At 43.4% G+C, this 19,936-nt stretch overlaps 1 protein-coding gene across 2 annotated transcripts in view; it reads right to left on the bottom strand.

Moving 5' to 3' along the window:
- The window catches only part of nherf1b (NHERF family PDZ scaffold protein 1b), a 43,214-nt gene that overhangs the window by 6,286 nt on the left and 16,992 nt on the right, over positions 1 to 19,936 (bottom strand). For both annotated transcript variants that reach the window (XM_080775744.1, XM_080775745.1), the window contains exons 3-4: positions 7,740 to 7,910; positions 3,108 to 3,261 (exon numbers count right to left, since the gene is read on the bottom strand). In XM_080775744.1, coding sequence (XP_080631870.1) covers positions 3,108 to 3,261; positions 7,740 to 7,910 — 325 coding nt within the window. The remainder of the gene's footprint in view (positions 1 to 3,107; positions 3,262 to 7,739; positions 7,911 to 19,936) is intronic.

The raw sequence follows: 19,936 nt of genomic DNA, 5'->3' as shown, positions 1-19,936 counted from the left end.
TTTATATGGTATATCAACGAACTGACAATGATATATATTTAAAAATATATATATATATATATATATATTTTAATTTGTATAATGAACTAAATTCATTATACATTATAAATTTGCCTCATTATCCACTCCAAAGGAGTACGGTAGTTCACCCAAACAATTACTTATTTTCTATCAATAACACACCACATGAAGCCTTGAATTCATGGAGATTGGTTTGTTAAGCCAATAATCCGGTAGGATACTCAACTGACCTGCATTTGAGTCCCAGTCAGCAAAATGAGAAAAAATTATACCTCCATGAATTAATTCAAGGCTTCTTGGGGTGTGTACTTGATAGAAAATAAGTTGTTGTTTTGGGTGAACTACTTCATACTTTGTACAGATGAACTGTGTTGTGCAGAAGTAGCAGATCTATTTATAATCGCTTCAATTGATTAGTTTGATGAACTTCATTATTTGTTGATATTATGCTGTATGTTTTTATATTAGACTGATGCTGCAGTGCTAGCTAGGTTCATGGTTTACCTATGATCCTAGATCGGCACTACAGCGAAGCCAATATCAAACCCATAGAGACAGTGTAGTGACTACACTGTCTCTATGCATTAATGTTCCGCCCGCCTGCTCCCCAGAACCTGATCCAGGGACCACATCACACCAGTCCTCCGTGACCTCCACTGGCTCCCAGTCAAGCACAGAATACATTTCAAAATGCTAATCACCACCTACAAGGCCCCAGTGATGGAAGAAGTACTGCATTTATTTTGTACTTAAAAGTATCAATACTCTATTGTAAAAATAGAATGTTACAAGTACAAATACTACAAAGGTATTGGCGTCTGCAATGTAGAAATACTCTGTTATAAATAAAAGTCCGGAATTCAAAATGTATTGGGAATACTCCAGTAAAGTAAAAGAAACACCTCAAAATTGTAGTTACTAATTGTTACTAATCATCAGCTACAATTAAGGCCCTCATCAAGCAGGCTCCCCGCTACCTCTCTGACCTCCAGGTTTAGTTGCCAACCTCCTGGACATCCCCAGGACAAACAACCCAACCTGGGATGACAGACAGGGCCTTCTCGGTGGGCCAACACTACAGTATATAGTTCCCTATATGGAAGTCACTCCCAGCTCACAGCAAAGCTGCCCCCAAAGCAGCTACTCAAAACCCATGCAGTGTTACTGCTCTGAAATGAGGCAGCCAAATCAAAGACCTGGGGCTCCCTCTAGAGAATTCCTGTTGTATTACAGATAAAGAAAAAATAAAATAAAAACTGTTTTATAATTTGGCTGTTTGAAAACAGACATTTTCACATTAAAAATAAAATAAAAATCACACTTGTGTGAAATGAGGGGCCTGTCACATGATGTCACTGCTTAAAGCAAACATTAAAAGTCCATAGACTTGGCACGTCCATAGACTTGGCTCGTCACGTGTGGGGAGTCTGGGGACCACATGACGTCATTTCTGAAAGCCAGACGTTGAAAGGGATAGTGCCCCTCAAAAATGTTTGCCTATAATGACGTCACATGCCCAATAGGGATGCCAGGGTTGATGTGGTTAATAGTTCAAGCAGAAAGTTTCTCAAAGCCCTCTGGGTTACTTAAGAGGCTTCCAAACGGAACCTTACAGGTCTGTAACTCTTGAGAGAGTACAAATGGAACCAAATGGACCCGTTATTTGATGCTATATACAGTCTCAGAGTTATGGTGGTCATTGGAATACAATACAAAGATCACACCCGTGTGAAGTGAGGGGCACTCTTATCGTACTTATCGTACATCATAATGAATTATCTCATACTGACCAATCAGAATGCCTGTTGCCTTTCAAATATTGAGACGTGTGGGAACAAGATTTGGCGGATATTTGACCTAATTTCTCCTTTCATTGTCAATGGCAAATATTGAGACGTGTGGGATAAAAAGCTGTATATAGGAGGGGCTAGCGCCCCTCAAAAATCAATCACACTCGTGTCGTGTGAAGTGAGGGGCGCCGTCTCAGTCTTTTGCTGCCACATGAGATCATGGGGGGCATGAATAAGACAAACATAAAAAGTCCATAGACTTGGTTGCTACATGACGTCACGGGGGAAAGCCAGAGGTTGGAGAGGATAGCGCCCCTCCAAAACGTTTGAGAACTACCGATCTATAAACACACAAGGCCCAGCAGGAGAGGGCAGGAAGTCAGCCAGCTCCGTCTGTATGTGTACTTTGGCAGAGAGAGAGAGAGAGAGAGAGAGAGAGAGAGAGAGAGAGAGAGAGAAAATGTAGACTGCGTAGACAGACGTTTAATTTCCTGGTGTTTACCACTGCAGTGGGAACACAACAGCAGAAGGAGTAACATGGAGGAGGGGAGAAAGGCCCACCATGTCTCACAGAGCTCAGAGTGAGAACCACAAAGGAGTCTAATAATAATAATAATAATAATAATACGATGTCAAAGTATCGGCTTAGTGACAAATTTTGTCCTTCACAAACATTAAATTCCCATTGACAATGAATGGAGAATTTTACGTCATAGTGTCTATTTTACGTCATGATGATGTACGATGATTAGAGCTGATTTTTTTAAACTAATGGGATCTATGCACAGTGCACACATGCCATTTTTGAAATAACTTATCTACAGTCTTCCTTCACAGGTGTTACCACTGATACTAATGAAGGCTCTGTTCCATTTTGGTCAAACAGAATCAGGGTGCTACTATTGTGCGTATGGCTCAATGGAAACACTCTGCTACACCAGTGGGTCTCAACGTGGTTTCAAATTGGCCCTGTACGTACGTATGTGTAACTCTGACAGTGTACAAAAGGGTCCATTTGGTTCCATTTGTACACTCTCAGAGTTGTGGGGGTCCTTGAAATTAAAACGTTTGAGAACTACTGCATACTAAATGGAACAGTGCCTTAAAGATTAGTATAATCGGTAACACATGTGAAGGAAGTAGGGAAGCGGCCCGGAAGTAGGAAGAGTTCTTCTGTTTGCATATAGACCATTTGCAACACGGAGACCGCAGGCAGAGTCTATAGGGTTATAGACTCTGCTTGCTTGTCCTAATGGTACAGCATGGAAACCCTGCCCTGACGGCTGTCTGTCTCACCAGTGAGGTGGTCCCGGCAGGGCGCCACTCGGCACCTCTTGAAGAAGGCGTCTGTCTCGGGGTCCACCACCAGGAGCCGCGTTTCGTCGCCGCCTGACTTGATGGCCGCCACCACTTCTGAATGGTTCCTCCCTTCCACCGACACATCGTTCACCTGTAGACCACACAAAGGTTAGGACAAGGAGACACATCGTTCACCTGTAGACCACACAAAGGTTAGGACAAGGAGACACATCGTTCAGCCGTAGACCACACAAAGGTTAGGACAAGGAGACACATCGTTCAGCTGTAGACCACACAAAGGTTAGGACAAGGAGACACATCGTTCACCTGTAGACCACACAAAGGTTAGGACAAGGAGACACATCGTTCAGCCGTAGACCACACAAAGGTTAGGACAAGGAGACACATCGCCCAGCTGTAGACTACACAAAGGTTAGGACAAGGAGACACATCGTTCACTTGTAGACCACACAAAGGTTAGGACAAGGAGACACATCGCTCAGCTGTAGACCACACAAAGGTTAGGACAAGGAGACACATCGTTCACCTGTAGACCACACAAAGGTTAGGACTATAGGAGACACATCATCAAACCCACAAGACTATCATTTATCTTCTTATTCTTAATTAAGATTATTTATTTTCAGATCGGTGAACCGGTGGCATCCGCCGGCTGTTTTCGCCCGCACGTGCCCCTCTAGGCCAGAAATCAAACTGGCTGGATCGACTAACCTGATTAGTCTAATGAACCACTCCAGTCCTGTTTTATACCTACTGTATACATACACTGTAAGAGGTTTCTGCCCGACAGCAACGATATCTCAAATCTAAATTGATACGGATGATTTCCCAGTTTTAATGGGTTAAGCCAGTGGATTCCAGGGACTTGGACGGTTCCGTTGAGGGGGTCTAAATCGACCCTTTACAAGTCTATAACTCTGATGGTATACAGATGGAACCAAATGGACCCTAACGGGGACATTTGGCTCCATTTGTAGTTAAGGAGAGACCTCGAAATGTAAAGGTCTAAGATACACTGGGTTAAGCTATTTTGGAGAAGGCGGAGCGAGTGGCGTCCGTCTGCCATTGTTCCACCGCAGCAGCAGCAGCTGTTTATCACTGTCCAGGATTCCTTGCTTAATATTATCACTGAATCCTGAAACAGGAAATCCTGTACGCACACACATGTACACACACTCTCTCACACACGCACGCACGCACGCACGTTGCACGCACACACACACACACACACACACAAACACACACACACACACACACACACACACACACACACACACACACACACACACACACACACACACACACACACACACACACACACACACACGCGCGCGCGCGCGCGTGCAGGCTCACATAAACGCACTCACACAGGTTTTGTATTACTGTACTCGTGAGGACGTCATCAACGCTTTTAGGACAGCATTGGAAATAGCTGAAGATGGACGGGAAAACAGCAGAAAAACTGCAGATCTAAAAGCCACTCCCGCTGCGACGCTTTGTGAGCACTGAGCTTGTAGATATTCCGGTGTGTGATATCACTGCACAACTAAGTTTAAAATAGGGAATTACAACAATATTGACAAGCACACGCATGTCACACGCACGCACGCACGCACGCACACACACACACACACACACACACACACAGTATAGAGCCAGGACTCTCCACAGGGCTGTGGGCGTGGAGAATATTACTCAGTTACGTAATCTTAACCACTTAAACATCCGTATTGTGGGTAAAGCTTTGGCTGAAAATAGCCGATCGACAAGCTCACAACGCCTACGCCCACAATAACACAAAACACAAAACGGTAAAATGGTTAATGACATGCTTCATAAATCACTGTGACATCCACTTTCTATTAGGACTGCATATACAACTATCCACCACTTTCTTACTTTTACGCAAATTGTAACATTGTTACAATTAGGGAGTAGGGATGCAACGGTCAATTCGAACTATGCAATTCAATCTAAGAAAGAAAGAACTGACTTTATTAATATAATCAATTTAAAAAAATAAGATTTGCGTGTACACTTTAGAAAGCCCAAGCCCAAAGTCGCTTACAATAAGCAGACATGGCATTTGAGTAGAGAGAGCCTGGGGGTCTCAGGGGGTCTCCCCCCCCCCCCCGCCTCACAAGGAGCTGGTCTTTGTGTTGAGCGGACACACATTGTTACTGCTGTTACTGCCCAAGATGCTATTGTCTGGCTTCCTCTCTGGAATTGGCTTTAGATGTTCACGCCCACTCTGTGATTCTGAGCACTTCTGAATCTCTGAGTACAGGTCAGGGTATGCCAGAGAAACACTGAGATGTTTGTTTTATAGTCTGCTCTGAGGGCCACATGGGTGGGGTTTCACTGTGTTAGGAGGACTTACAGGTAAAGCTGCGAACCACAGAAAGCGTATACTTAATCAGTGGTTCCCAAACCTTTTAGCTTGACACCAGACCACAAAAGAGAACTTTCCTGTCTCCCAGGAACCCTGCAAGCAAGTGCATGGGCTAAGTGAAAATAGCACATCTACAAGCTCGGCTATTTTCACTAATTGTAATTCATGTAATTTATTTTGTTTGTTTGTTTGTTTTTAACTTGTGGCTATATCTGGCGTTAAATAATTATGATATGAGATGACCAGCACAGTGGACACACCACCATGTTAACACTAACCTATCTGTGGAGATGACCAGTACAGTGGACACACTGCCATGTTAACACTGACCTATCTGTGGAGATGACCAGTACAGTGGACACACTGCCATGTTAACACAGTAACCTATCTGTGGAGATGACCAGTACAGTGGACAGTGGACACACCACCATGTTAACACTAACCTATCTGTGGAGAACTGGAGATGACCAGTACAGTGGACACACTGCCATGTTAACACAGTAACCTATCTGTGGAGATGACCAGTACAGTGGACAGTGGACACACCACCATGTTAACACTAACCTATCTGTGGAGAACTGGAGATGACCAGTACAGTGGACACACTGCCATGTTAACACAGTAACCTATTTGTGGAGATGACCTGTACAGTGGACAGTGTGGACATGTTAACACTGACCTACTGGTATCTTTCTACTGGTATCTCTCTAGTCTACAGCGCTGCTTACAGAACTCGGCTAAAGCTTCGTTCCTATAGAATCGCTGTCGTGGCAATAATGACGGTAAAGCACCCCCTCTCGTGTAATAATCACAGTAAAGCACCCCCTCTCGTGTAATAATCACAGTAAAGCACCCCCTCTCGTGTAATAATCACAGTAAAGCACCCCGTCTCGTGTAATAATCACAGTAAAGCACCCCGTCTCGTGTAATAATCACAGTAAAGCACCCCCTCTCGTGTAATAATCACAGTAAAGCACCCCCTCTCGTGTAATAATCACAGTAAAGCACCCCCTCTCGTGTAATATTGCTTAAGTGACTACTGACTATACATGTAATCAAGTATAGTACTTAAGTACACTTTCTCTGAGACAAATATTGTACTTTTACTCCACTACAATTATTTGAAAACGTTAGTTACGATTTCGATTATTATTATTATTACAAAACACACAATTAACCACTTCAACTTGAGCTTGTAGCTCTGCTAATTTGAAAAGATTTTCATGCATTTTAAAAACTTGTGAAACGGCACATTCTGCATAATTAGCACTTAAAATACATCTTGATGCCAATACTTTTGTACTTCAGTACTTTTTCCATCACTGAACTACGGTACTGCCACGCTTCCACTAGGACGCACTGTTTAGCAGGTGAATTCTATTCAAGCGTGTGACCACAATGTGAAATGTCCACAAATGCTCCAAAAATAAGCATATACTGTACCAGCCTCTGTTTTCTTTTGAACTCAGGATATTGGTGTGTACTATGCAAATATTAATGTTCATAAGTGTCTGTCTCCATTTCCATGCTATGCTGAACATTATGCAGGTAACTGTGGCTCTCTGAATGTTAGATTTTGGACCCCCCATGTACTTTGACTCTCTAACCCTTAAAATATTTTGTGACAGGCCCCATGAATAGGTCTCCCTGAGATTGAAGGGGGGGGGGGGTCGTCATGGGTCATAGCGCGTCCGTCACAAGCTTATAGATCTGCTATTTTTTGGAAAATCGTAAAAATGTGTGTAAATCTTTGAATATATTTTTAAAGCAAACATTCCTGGCACAAACTATTTTTGAGATGTGTATAGATGCCAATACTATATCATTTTGGGGGGGACTCCTTGATATGAAGAGGTTTGTGAACCACTGGTGCAACTCCAAAATTATTCCCCTACTTTAAAACGTGTTCAGTTTGGTAAAATCGTTTTGTGGTTTGATATGTTTTTCTATTCGAACTCGTAGCGCTACTAACAAGACTAAACTAATTGGTTCGCATTATGTGGGGAACAAAAACAATGCGACGCCAACCGGAACCCAACACCGGAAACCACAATTCTGTTTTTCCTTTTCCCTGATCACACGGCTATTTTTAGAACCAATACCAGGCTTTCCTCTAATATAGGAAAGCCTGGTGACGTGATGTTACTGGTCTAGAACCCCCACCCGTTAAGGGAGTCCTCCTCGGACCCCGGCTACTTTCGGAGAAGCTAACTGACCTGTACTATCCGGTCCCGGGGCTGGAGGCCTGCCCTCTCTGCCGGCGAGTCCTCGTCCACAGCGCGGATGTACTGTCCGGGACGGGCCTTCTCGCTGTGCAGGTTGAAGCCGTAGCCGCTGCTCCCTCTCTGGATCACACAGAGGCGCGGCCGCAGCTCACTGCACACCTCCTGGAAGGAGACAAAAACATTAAACATTAGACGTGTTTAATATCGTGTTATGTGAGGGAGTTCTTAATCCATTAAGGCCCTCCGAGGCAGATTCTACAAATGCCTTCTGAATTAGTGGTTCTCACACTTTCAAGATTTTTCAAAAATGTCCAAAAATAGCAGATGTACAAGCTTGCAGCGTGGCATGAAGCGAGGCGCTGTGAGCTTGTACAGTACATTTGCTATTTTTGAATAGCCAAAATCCAGGGTTAATCAGGAGTACAATAGTTAATCGAACTAATCGAATGGATTGATTAATGTAATCGACTAATAATCAATCAAAAAAGATTTGATTAAATCGATTATTCGATTAATTAATTAATCGGAAAAAAAGCAATGGAAAGAATAACCGCGTGAGAACATCATCGATTAGTTGCGGCACCTTTTTCTAAATAAGCCCTGAATTACAGCCACTGGACAAATACCTGGACCATGATGGGTTCCTGCCCCGGACTGACCAGAGGCACAAACACCATGGAGAGCTCCAGAGAGTCATTCAGCACCAATATGAAGCCTAGGCTGAACATACAGTACAGACAAGACACACTGGCCAAGTGCATGCGCCTGTGCTGCCGCTCTGTCGCCTGGCCACTGGACAAGTCACGAGGGATTGACCGAAGCTGCTCTTTAACACGTGATTCAATTCTTTTTTTTTGCTGGAACAGGAAGGAAAAAGGAAGGGGGCCTTCATGACAGAGAATGGAAGCATGCGATTGGATGTTCGTTCGAGAAGGGGTCGCTGCCGGTGGATTGGGGAAGTTGGGTGTGGAGATGGAGAGAGGGACAGCCTGGTTGGTTGGTTTTGTTGCAAGTGTTGATTTTGATGACAATTTTTGAATAAAACACCATTTAGTGTCACTGTCAGTCATATTTTAGTCATCTGAAATGTTTTAGTCTAGTTTTAGTTGACTTAATGTCATAATATTCTAGTCGACAAGATCTGCAGTTGATTTAGTCGCATGCAATAACTTGTCTTAGTTATACTGGATGTCGACGGACATTTTTTCGTCATAGTTTTAGTCAACAAAATGAACCCTGGTTGGTTGGTTGGTCGGGTTGGAGAAGGGAACAAGCTCCGGAAGGGTTCGGCCGGGACCCTGACTATCTCCAGGCTCTCTACAGGACAATGGAAGCTTCACGGTGACCACTGACCTTCCACACCCCCCTACTCTTGTCCCAGCATGCACTGCGCTGCATGCTGCTTTGGGACGGCAGGAAGACTTGGAGCCGTACGTACGTCCACTCCCACCCTCTGGACCCAGAACCTCCCTTTTCCACTGCCTGTCCACTGTTTCTTTATTTAGCTAGTGGCTAATGTCCTGGAAGAGGTCAGCACACCTCATGTAATGGAGTTAAATACAGGAAGGATGGTTGGGTGTCAACATCATGGCGTTTATTTGACCATTAATTGTCATAATAAAATTATGATTACCCCAAGACCTGAGATAATTTCTTCAAATGTCTTCTAAATCCTAAGTTTTCTGAAAACATGAGTGGTTCTCAAACCTTTTCATGTCAAGGACACCCAGAAGTATATCCACGAAACCCCCATCTCAACAATATTTGTTTCCAGGGAACCCCAGAAGCACCAATTTGAGTAAAAAATTGCTTTAAAACTATCTACTGTATATATTCAAAGATTTTGCTACCTATTTCACGATTCTTAAAAAATAGCAGATCTAAAAGCTCATAGCACTGTGAGCTTGTATCTATTTTTGAATAAGCAAAGTATGAAATAATGGTTATAGTGGTTCAAACAGATGCTTTCCCGGTTTTAATGGGTTAATTGATTTAATTATGTTTTTTGAATTTTACGTTGCAATCTATAAATTGACATTACATTTCCGTTTGGCTTTATAACAGCACAGTTATGACAAATAACTCCAATACACTGAAAGTACTGACAATGACCACTACCAATAATCTAAATAAATAATGTACAAAAAAAGCAGCATATATACAAGCATATATACAATTTTACAGCTTGTACATCTGCTATTTTTGATCATTTTTGAAAACATCTTGAATGTGTGAGAACTATTGATTTAGAAGGCATTTGTAGAACCAGCCTCAGGTCTTAACGGGTTAATTGCGATTAGGCAAAGTATACTAATTGTGACAATGACTGGCTCTGTGCTCCCACCCTTTTAGCCAACAGAATGCGACCAGAAACAATGAGTTGATGATTCATTTTCCAAACACAGGAAAGTGATCTGATTTACAGTTTTTATTTATACTTTGTCATACAGGCGTGACTCGAGGGGCGGCATTATGGTCTCACAATGAAGTATACATTACACCCATTCAGCTCTCTCTCTCTCTCTCTCTCTCTCTCTCTCTCTCTCTATCTCTCTCTCTCTCATGGACACTCTCATCCTTTCTACTCTCTCTCTGTCTCTCTCTCTCTCTCTCTCTCTCATAGACACTCTCATCCTTTATACTCTCTCTCTGTCTCTCTCTCTCTCTGTTACTCGCACACACACATAACACACGCACACACGCAAATGCTGGCTGGTGGTGAACTGTCAGTGTATTATCAGTATATATAATGTAAGGTGATGTTTGCATTGCAGTATACACTATACAGTATATAGTTCTGTATATAAATATATATATATATATATATATATATATATATATACACAGTATAAATATATATATATATATACATACATACACTGTATATTATCAGTAGCATGTCGATATAGGCCGATATTTAATTAAAAATGCAACATTGTTATCGAACCAAAAAATGATAAGTAAATGTCTCTCTGGGGTACTCCAGTTGGAAGGTGTTGCATTAGGACAGTAATAACGGCCGGGTGGACTGAGAGGTGGTCATCGGGGCGTTGGCGCCTCATCGTCACGCTGCCTCCGAGCAGGAAGATGTGCTTTTGTTTCAGGAGCTAACCTCGCCCTTACTCCGCAGAGCTCCAGGAAAACGTGGATTTCCTCAAGACTCCACCTGCTTCCCGCGTTCTCCAGTGACAGAGCTGGAGACCAAGACGACATGTTTCCTTGAACCAGCCGTCCACCCTTCAACTGTCAAGCTATGTCGAGACAATGCTTTCCTCGTCTTCCAAGAAGTCAATAGGACTGCATGATACTGACAAAAACAAATTATTTCGTAAATTGACGCTCTACTTGATCATACTACAGCGTCACACTAAAGCATCAATAGTATAGCAGACCTACAAGCTCCAAGCTTGAGAGGGTTGGCCTCTCCTTCTGCACCATACTCCTTGCTGTTTCACGCATGCGCGTGCCTTTCACTTCCTTGTTTACGGCTCATCTCTCCTATAATCTAGGGAGCTCTCCATGGTTTTGACCAGATGGGCACACTTCTGTCTTCATTTCTGGGGGGGGGGGGGGGGGGGGGCGTTCAGTGTAAAAGCTGCCATATCTGACTGGCACCCCAAGCTCTTATTTTGAAAGAAATCCTGGCGCTCATTGTGCTAAGAAAAATACTACTGTAATACTACTACTGTACGGCCAAAATACATTTCTGATCTTGTGCGATATCATGAACCATTCAGACATCTCTCAGGTCATCTGGAAAAGGTCTGCTTTTAAACGAGAGGAAGCAGCATTTAGTTTCAAGCACCGCACATCATGTATCTGATACAAACTCCCAGAAAACTGCAGGTCTGCTGCCACTCTTATTTATTTTAAAACACAACTAAAGATTTCAAGTTTGCCGCTGTCTGTGATTGAGTTACTTTTCTTATTTTTTTCCCACTTCTGCACTGTAGCTGTTACTTTTTATTTATTTTGTTGAATGCATCCCAATGTCATTGTATAAGTGTGTTTCCTTTGCTTGACGTTCTTTGTCAAGCACACTTCAACACAATTGCCCTGTTGTTGAAATGTGCTATAAATGTGCCTCACAGCACCAGTTGTGTGTTCTCTTCTCTGATGAAGTGTCCGTGAGGGACAGGAGCATGACATGATTTAGGACCCTATAATGAGCCAGTATGTGTCCTGGTCAAAGCAAATGAGAGCTTAATCAGGTGCTTCAATAAAAATCACACCTGTGTGAACTCACTGTTGCAATTCCCCCCCCCCCACCTCTCTCTCTCTCATTAGCAGGCACATCACTATCTCTCTCTCTGTTTCTGGCGACCCCTACTGGTACTAATAAGTCACATACTCGTGCTCATGACGGCCACTGATACATAGATACATAAGATACGCACGGACATTGCTGGTTGTAGGAGTGGTTGCACCACTCAAAAACAGGCTAGGGTTACACCGATCATGTATTGTCATCCAGACCTTTTTATATTGGCCTGTCCCCATGACACTTTAAAAACGTGTGTTTTCTCGTGTGTGTGTGTGTGTGTGTGTGTGTGTGTGTGTGTGTGTGTGTGTGTGTGTGTGTGTGTGTGTGTGTGTGTGTGTGCGTGCGTGCGTGGATGGAAGTGAGTGAATTAGTCAGTTATCATCGCGTGGTGCTTCTGGTTGCCGCCCTTCTCTGTCCCACAACCCAGACATTAAGAGATGCACCCTGTCAGTGTGTGGTTTACCATGCTTCCTGTTTTAGCTGTCTAATCACACTGCTGCTGGCTTGCCTCATTTGCATGTTTGACACTGATCGCACCAGAGGGGCATTACAAGGATAGCTCACATCTAGCATAAATCTACAAGCCTGTGTGTGCTGTGTTGCGAGCTTAAGTAGTTCAGCTATTTTCAGTGAAAACCTTTGGTGTAGAATGATGGAAATACTAGACCAATACTTGAGGATCTAGCATAATGCCCTGGGAGACACAAAATAACTTTGTCCCCCCCTTTGTCCACTTCCTATGTGACAATATATATATATATATATATATATATATATATATATATATATATATATATATATATATATATATATTCATGTATATCCATGTCCTGGTATAGCAAGAAAATACAGTCCAGTATACTATATTTTGTGGACATGGTGCGCTGTTACACCACAACAATACACTAAACACCTTCACAACTGTACGCACACACACAGCATAGTCACAACCATAAACAACACACAATCACACGTGAGCAAAGCAACACAGCACCACAGACATTCACCAGTTGTTCAAACAGTCTGCAACTCTAGAACAGTTGTTAAACAATCCACAACAGGACGAACAGTTGTGAATACAAAAGGACAGTTCTCATACATTGTACGGCTCTGGCCAGCTCTGGCACAAGTTAAGCCCTGTGTATAAGGTAAAACACCAGGGCAGTTCCCCCCTAAGAAAAATCTATTTTCTTTGAAATACACACCCCATGCAGCCTTTTGATAACCGGGCCATTATCAGTCAGCAGGAGACTCAGTAGTACTAGGAGACTCTTTGAATATCAAATTATATTTAAAAGGATTTAAACGCCCAAGTCTTTGAGTCCCGTCTGTAAATAAAGATACCACTGAGGACTCTGTGGACACGCGGTGAAGGCCAGTACTAAAGCAGTGTGAGTATGTCTGCAGCCCGCTCAGCGCGAGGCCTGCCCGGCCAAACGCACGACGGGGTGAGGGTCAGCGGAAGCCTGGCAGGGACAACAGAGGACGGTCTGTGTCCGAGAGTAGAGGAGAGGAGAGGAGCGGGCAGGAATCTCCATGAGGGGACGGAATCCGTGGAATCTGCTGAACACACACAGACCACAAGGCCTTCTACAAGGAACAGAAAACTGAGGAGGACATCGTAACTCACTCCTACTGCTTGTTCTGACTAAGTGCACGCTCTAACTGCTGTGTGTGTGTGTGTGTGTGTGTGTGTGTGTGTGTGTGTGTGTGTGTGTGTGTGCGCGTGCGTGCGTGCGTGTGTGCGTGCGTGCGTGCGTGTGTGCGTGCGTGAGCGTGTGTGTAGTGTACACTGCGACGTTCTACAGAGCATACTGGACACTACTAGAACATAACATTGCTGTCTGGCAAGAAACCTTCTATCTCCATAATTTTACTTTTTGTGTTTTTTCGTAAAATAACGCCCTGTACTTCATACTACAGCGTCACACATATGCATCAACAGTAACAGATCCGCAAGCTCGAAACGATCTGCAGGCTTGTCGAACTGCTACATTTTCTGCTTTTAAATTTGAATTGTTTTGGACATACGAGGTTTCCGCCAGAACAGAGACGATAAACAATCAAGCCAAACACGAGTCCTCCAAAAAAGATTCTGCAAAGGAAAGATAGATAAACGGGCTACAGTTGTCAGCATAGCGACTGATAGCTGCGGGCCCTTTAAAGAAGACACCCGCGGCACAGCAAAAAGAACATTCTGTATACAGCAGGTTATCCACAGATATCACTTACGGTACAGCATATACTTGCTTTTCCATGTGCAACGAGTACAAGCCAGTGGTGGAGAAAACATATTTGCTTGGGTCACACACACGCACGGCAGCCACTCACACAGCCACGCACATGCACAAACACACACACACAGTCACACACACACACACACACACACACACACACACACACACACACACACACACACACACACACACACACACACACACATATCACATAACTTCTCCCATACATCACTGAGGCTACAACCAAATATTTGTGTCAGATAAGCTTGGCCTTGGTCAGCACATATTTTGTGCATTTCTTCTTGGTGGGACTCACTCTTCATTATATCCATGCATTCATTCCCATGGCCCTCCTCCACTCCACCACGCTGCTCTGGGTTGGAGCGGTGCCAGTACCAGAGGTCCAGTACCAGTGGTTTGGAGCGGTGCCAGAACCAGAGGTGCAGTACCAGAGGTCCAGTACCAGTGGTTTGGAGCGGTGCCAGAACCAGAGGTCCAGTACCAGAGGTCCAGTACCAGTGGTTTGGAGCGGTGCCAGAACCAGAGGTCCAGTACCAGTGGTCCAGTTCCAGTGGTTTGGAGCGGTGCCAGTGCCAGACGTCCTTCTGCTCGTCTCACTCTTCCCGTTTCCTCCAAACACAACTAACTCCCACATAATAAACACATGGTCGCTGCCGGGGCAGAAAACTCTCATCTCCATTATTCTAACCTTTTTGTGTTATTTCGTAAGTTAACTACTTGATCACACAAAAGCGTCAAAAGTGAAACAGCTGTTTATAATTAATTAATTAGTAATGGATATTAGGACTCTTAGGACCAATTAAATCCTATAAACTCCCAGGGTCCCCCAGGGCTTGATCCTTGGCCCCCTCTTTTTTTCTCTCTCTCTAAAATCTCTTTGTTTATTTCTGACCTGGCCAGAATTAATGACGCACGGGTCAGAGAGAGAGAGAGAGAGAGAGAGAGAGAGAGAGAGAGAGAGAGAGAGAGAGAGAGAGTAACAGTGAGGAAAAGAGAGTTGTCCTGTGGTGACCTGTGCTCTGTGGCCCAGAGGAACCCAGTCAGAGAAGGGTTTGTAGTTTTTCCAAAGAATAAAGCCTGATTTAGCCTTATTATACTATTGTTGCGGGGCGGCGCCACGCTCTGCAAATAGCAGATCTATGAGCTCTCCATGCGTCACGAATGACGCGATGAGAGCTTGTAGATCTGCTATTTACAGCACATGAGCGTGAAACCAAGTATAAATGAGACTTAACATTTTCTCTCTCTGCATGCAAAGCATTTCCGGGAACCGATGAGATATCTTCCCTCAATATGCTTCCCTCTCTCTGTTAGCCGGACTTCCTCAAATAAAAGGAAATCAACACACACCGCGTTGGAAAAAAACCCCACAAAACAGGAACGCATTGTGTACTGTATGTACGCGCGCACGCACAAAAACATGTATAGGAAATTACATTTTCCAGTGGTTGTTATACATTGTAAAATATAGTGTTTAACAAAAATGCATGAATATACAGTCTAAATCACACATTTTTCCTAATATGACTAGCTCGGGTGAAGATGATGAAATCAGTGCATGTAACTGCATTTGACACGGACCAAATTAAGTTACACGCTGCTTCAAAACACTGATTAGCACGAGAGCGCGGCAACAGAGATGTCTGTGTGTGTGTGTGTGCTTTGCAGTTAAGTTAAAGGCGTAGTGAAACGGAAATGGTGGACATTTTATTTTGACGTTTCAGACGGTTTCAAGTTGAAACACCGCTATGAAGTTTCTGAACCTATCAGAGCCATGGTGTGTGTTTGTTTACAAGTCAGATAGACGGCCATGCTGTACCAGTTTACTGTTATGTGGCTTATTTCTAGATACATTATTACATTATTCAGATACATACCGGTAGTTTAGCGTGATTATTAAGTTGAAACCGAGTAATACACTGTCTGGATGTCATCTTGAATGGGAATAAAAACGGAGGATTTCAGTAATCAGTAGCAGCTGTGCTGGACGGATGCAGAGATATGGGGAATTAAACGGGTGAGCTTAATTTTTATTGGCTTTTATCGATGTGGGCCTCGACACGTCATCGCGCAGCACGTTTTCGTTTTCAGGAAGTAATTTAAAAAAAACATTTCTATGGACTTTTCATATATAAACACACACAAATGAGAATTTGCCCATTTTTTTTGGCATCCATTGTGAGGTATGCCCATATGATGACCACGGATATGGTCTAAAAGTGTGAAAACCGTATTTTTCATTTTACTACACCTTTAAGCGGATCTCTCTAGTGATCTCCTGGCAGCACAGATCAGAGGGGAGGTCAGAGGGGGGCTCATCCGCTGTAAAAGCTGACACTTCCTGTACCACGGCATAGGGCTTCTCCCCACATTACTGGGGGGGGGGGGTTAGCGTTCAGCAACCATTGGCAAATAACAGCTCGTCTTAACATACATAAAACTACATATTTTTATTCTCGATTATTATAATTTCGGTGCTGGTGATTTTACTTTGGTGGTGTTGTTGGTGGTGGTGGCTATATATAAACGCTCTTTGTGGGGTACCCAAAAACATTCCTCTATGTGGGAAAATTCCTGCTTTTTATTGCAAAATTGATGCTTTTCTGCCTTTAACCAAAGGAGCCTGGCCTCAACTATGACCTCCCTCCTGGGCTCCCCTCCCCCGCCCCACCGGGCCCCTCTCTGTTGAAGCTTTCATCACCTATCTCTCTCTCTCTCTTGCTGTCGGGCTGAAACCTCTCAACTCTATATTTTATACTTTCTGTGTTTTTCCATAAATCTGCTATACTTTTGATGCTTTTGAATTTGAACGCCTGAAAAGTCTTGGACATATGAGGTTTCCACCCGAAAGAGACGATAAGAAGGTATAGCCTGCTCTAGATCAGTGGCTCCCATCTCCCAACCTTTTCTGGATCGGGCCCCACAATAAATAAATAAACATGCTCTGAAAATGCAGTTTTTCAAGCGGGTCCCTGATGCAGAAATGGTCGGAAACCGCTGACCCAACTACAACAATAGAACGTATGCACATGCATAAAGTGAGTGGCAAAGTGAGTTTAATGTCGTTCAACGTTGTTTAATGCAATCAGATAGGACATTTATGTTTGGATGTATGGACTGTCAAGGCCAGAGAGTAGTTTTTGCCACTCAGTAGACATTCGCACATAACTTCCGGGTATGATGATGATGATGATGTCAATTCAATTAAATTCAAAGGGCTTTATTGGCATGAGAAAACATACATCAAAAAGCGTGACTCCGAGGAGCCTCCTGCATTTAAGCATTGGCTAAATGAAATGACTAGTACGCTTCATCTTGAGAGAATAAGGTATTTCCTGAGGAACAGGGAGAGACAATTTGATTAGGTTTGGCTGCCCCTTGTCCATTACTTGAGTAGAAACAATTAATAGACAGGATACCACTGATATGGTTGACTGTATGCCATTTCCAGATGTTTTCCATTTTTCAAATTATTATTATTATTTTTGTCTTTTTCATTTATTTTTCTATAATAATAATAATAATAATTACATCACAATGTTTAATCTACAATAATTCATAATCTGTTCTCAATAAAAACCTATTTGACAAAAATAACGTGACTCCCTACCCTCCTTCAAAACCTGTCTGCAATTTGCAAATTGATCCTAGACTTCTAAGCTTGACACCAGAAATGCCCCCCAAAACACACACATTCATACACACACACATAGACACAAACACATTATAAATGTCTTGATGAATTGAATACTGTAGTAGGACCACATGGGAAACAAGCCCTTAGGGGATTTTAGCGTCATTGTGTAATCGTACCGCAGTACTTTAAAAATCACTTCGATATATAGTAACAAAGGGTTTGCACACTACAGAAAGGCTAATGCTTTTGAAGTTGTTTACTGTGTGGCAGATTGAGATGTTTCAGTCAAAGGTCAAACACATCATCTCGTCAGAATAACTGCCTTATTTAAATTAGTGTCTTCTGATTCAACATCATGTTAATTTGTTATCTTTTCAAACTCAAGAGTACAAAAACCTGTTCACGTGTACTATGCATGCATCATTTCTGCGTTACATAGATAATACCACGGCACTATAGAGGGTATGCGCATGCATAAAGTGAATGGCAAGTCGAGTGACAAATTCAGTTTAACGTTGTTTAACATCGTTTAATGCAATCAGATAGGACTTTTAAGTTTAGTATGTATGGGTTTGTCAAGGCCAGAAAGTACTTTTTTGCCTTGTGTTCCCGCATAACTTCCTGGTATGATGATGATGTCACGCGCATACCCTCTATAAGTTCCAAATTCTTCCTTTACAACCCTTTAAGTGGACAGACAGATTCAATACGACGATGTCTGTATGCCTTCTGCTGCACAACATTGCTCTGTGAAAGGCTCAAAGGAAGGACAGATCACAGCTTTTTTGTGTTTCCAAGGGGCATACTGCTTGCTTGGCAGGCCTTTAGTTGTAATCATAGACACAGATAGCCACAAGGAAACAAGACGAATGAGCAGAACACTCGACATGACAGCTCTGTCTCTCTAACTCTCTCTCTGAATAGATGGGTTTCATGGGGCAGAAGGCAGCATCTTTTACAGCAGTGGTTCACCCCCCAATGCCAAACTGACGCTGGGGAGAATTCACCCAATGTGCAGCAGTCTTTACTAATCTGTGAAGAGAAAAGCCTGGTCACGACCTAAGGTATAGTGTTTATAGGGGCGGGACTTCCGTTGTACGCATTTCCCCCCGGAAAAACGATATTTTTCGACCACGCCACCAACACTCGTTTCATTCACGGAGACTGTAAACAGATTTGTAAAGCGCCAACCTCATGTCCTTGGGCGGTACTTTCGCCAAAGTCAGGTCTTACGCAGCATGGGCACTGGGTGGCAGGCTGTTCACAGGTGCTGTGTTGAAGCATCCAACATAACAACCCATCAATCATGCTAATCACCTCCCGACTCACTGATTTGCATCAGCCACACTATGGTTGACAGAGGAGCGCTACGGCGGCTGCTGCTTCCACATTCAGTGGCAGGGAGAGCGCTGTGCGCATGTGTGTGAGTGTGTGTGTGTGTGCAACTGTGCGTGCGTGTGTGTAGTTGCGTACTGCATGTGTGTGCGTGTGCACATGCATACCCATGTGCCTGTGTGCCACTCAGCCTGCCAGTTGTCTGGCTTCATATTTTCCTTGTGCTATGCCACAGTGTGTTGTATCACACACACACACACACACACACACACACACACACACACACACACACACACACACACACACCACACAGTGCTATGCCACTGTGGGGCGTATATCACACAGTTCAGGACATCTATTACTGAAGGCTATAGAGCCATTCCAACACACTGTCAGATCCATGACTCAACTCCTCTTTCCTGGACATATTGAGGAAAGACACACACACACACACACACACACACACACACACACACACACATACACACGTACACACAAACATCCAAAGTTCATAACAAAGCTGTTTGCGCGCTGCCACATGACTTTGTAAATCATCAACCTAAACCTGTCACACTCAGCGTGCAGAGTTAGTAACACAGACACAATGGCCCTCATTTATCAATTGAGTGTAAAATCTGCCCCAAATTCGAGTGTAGGTTTCGTAGTACACCCACGTCGCCACGGCATTTATAAA

This window comes from Protomyctophum bolini, assembly GCF_963924005.1.
Source record: "Protomyctophum bolini genome assembly, chromosome: 11".
Lineage (NCBI taxonomy): Eukaryota > Metazoa > Chordata > Actinopteri > Myctophiformes > Myctophidae > Protomyctophum > Protomyctophum bolini.
This window is presented reverse-complemented; position numbering and strand designations above follow the sequence as displayed.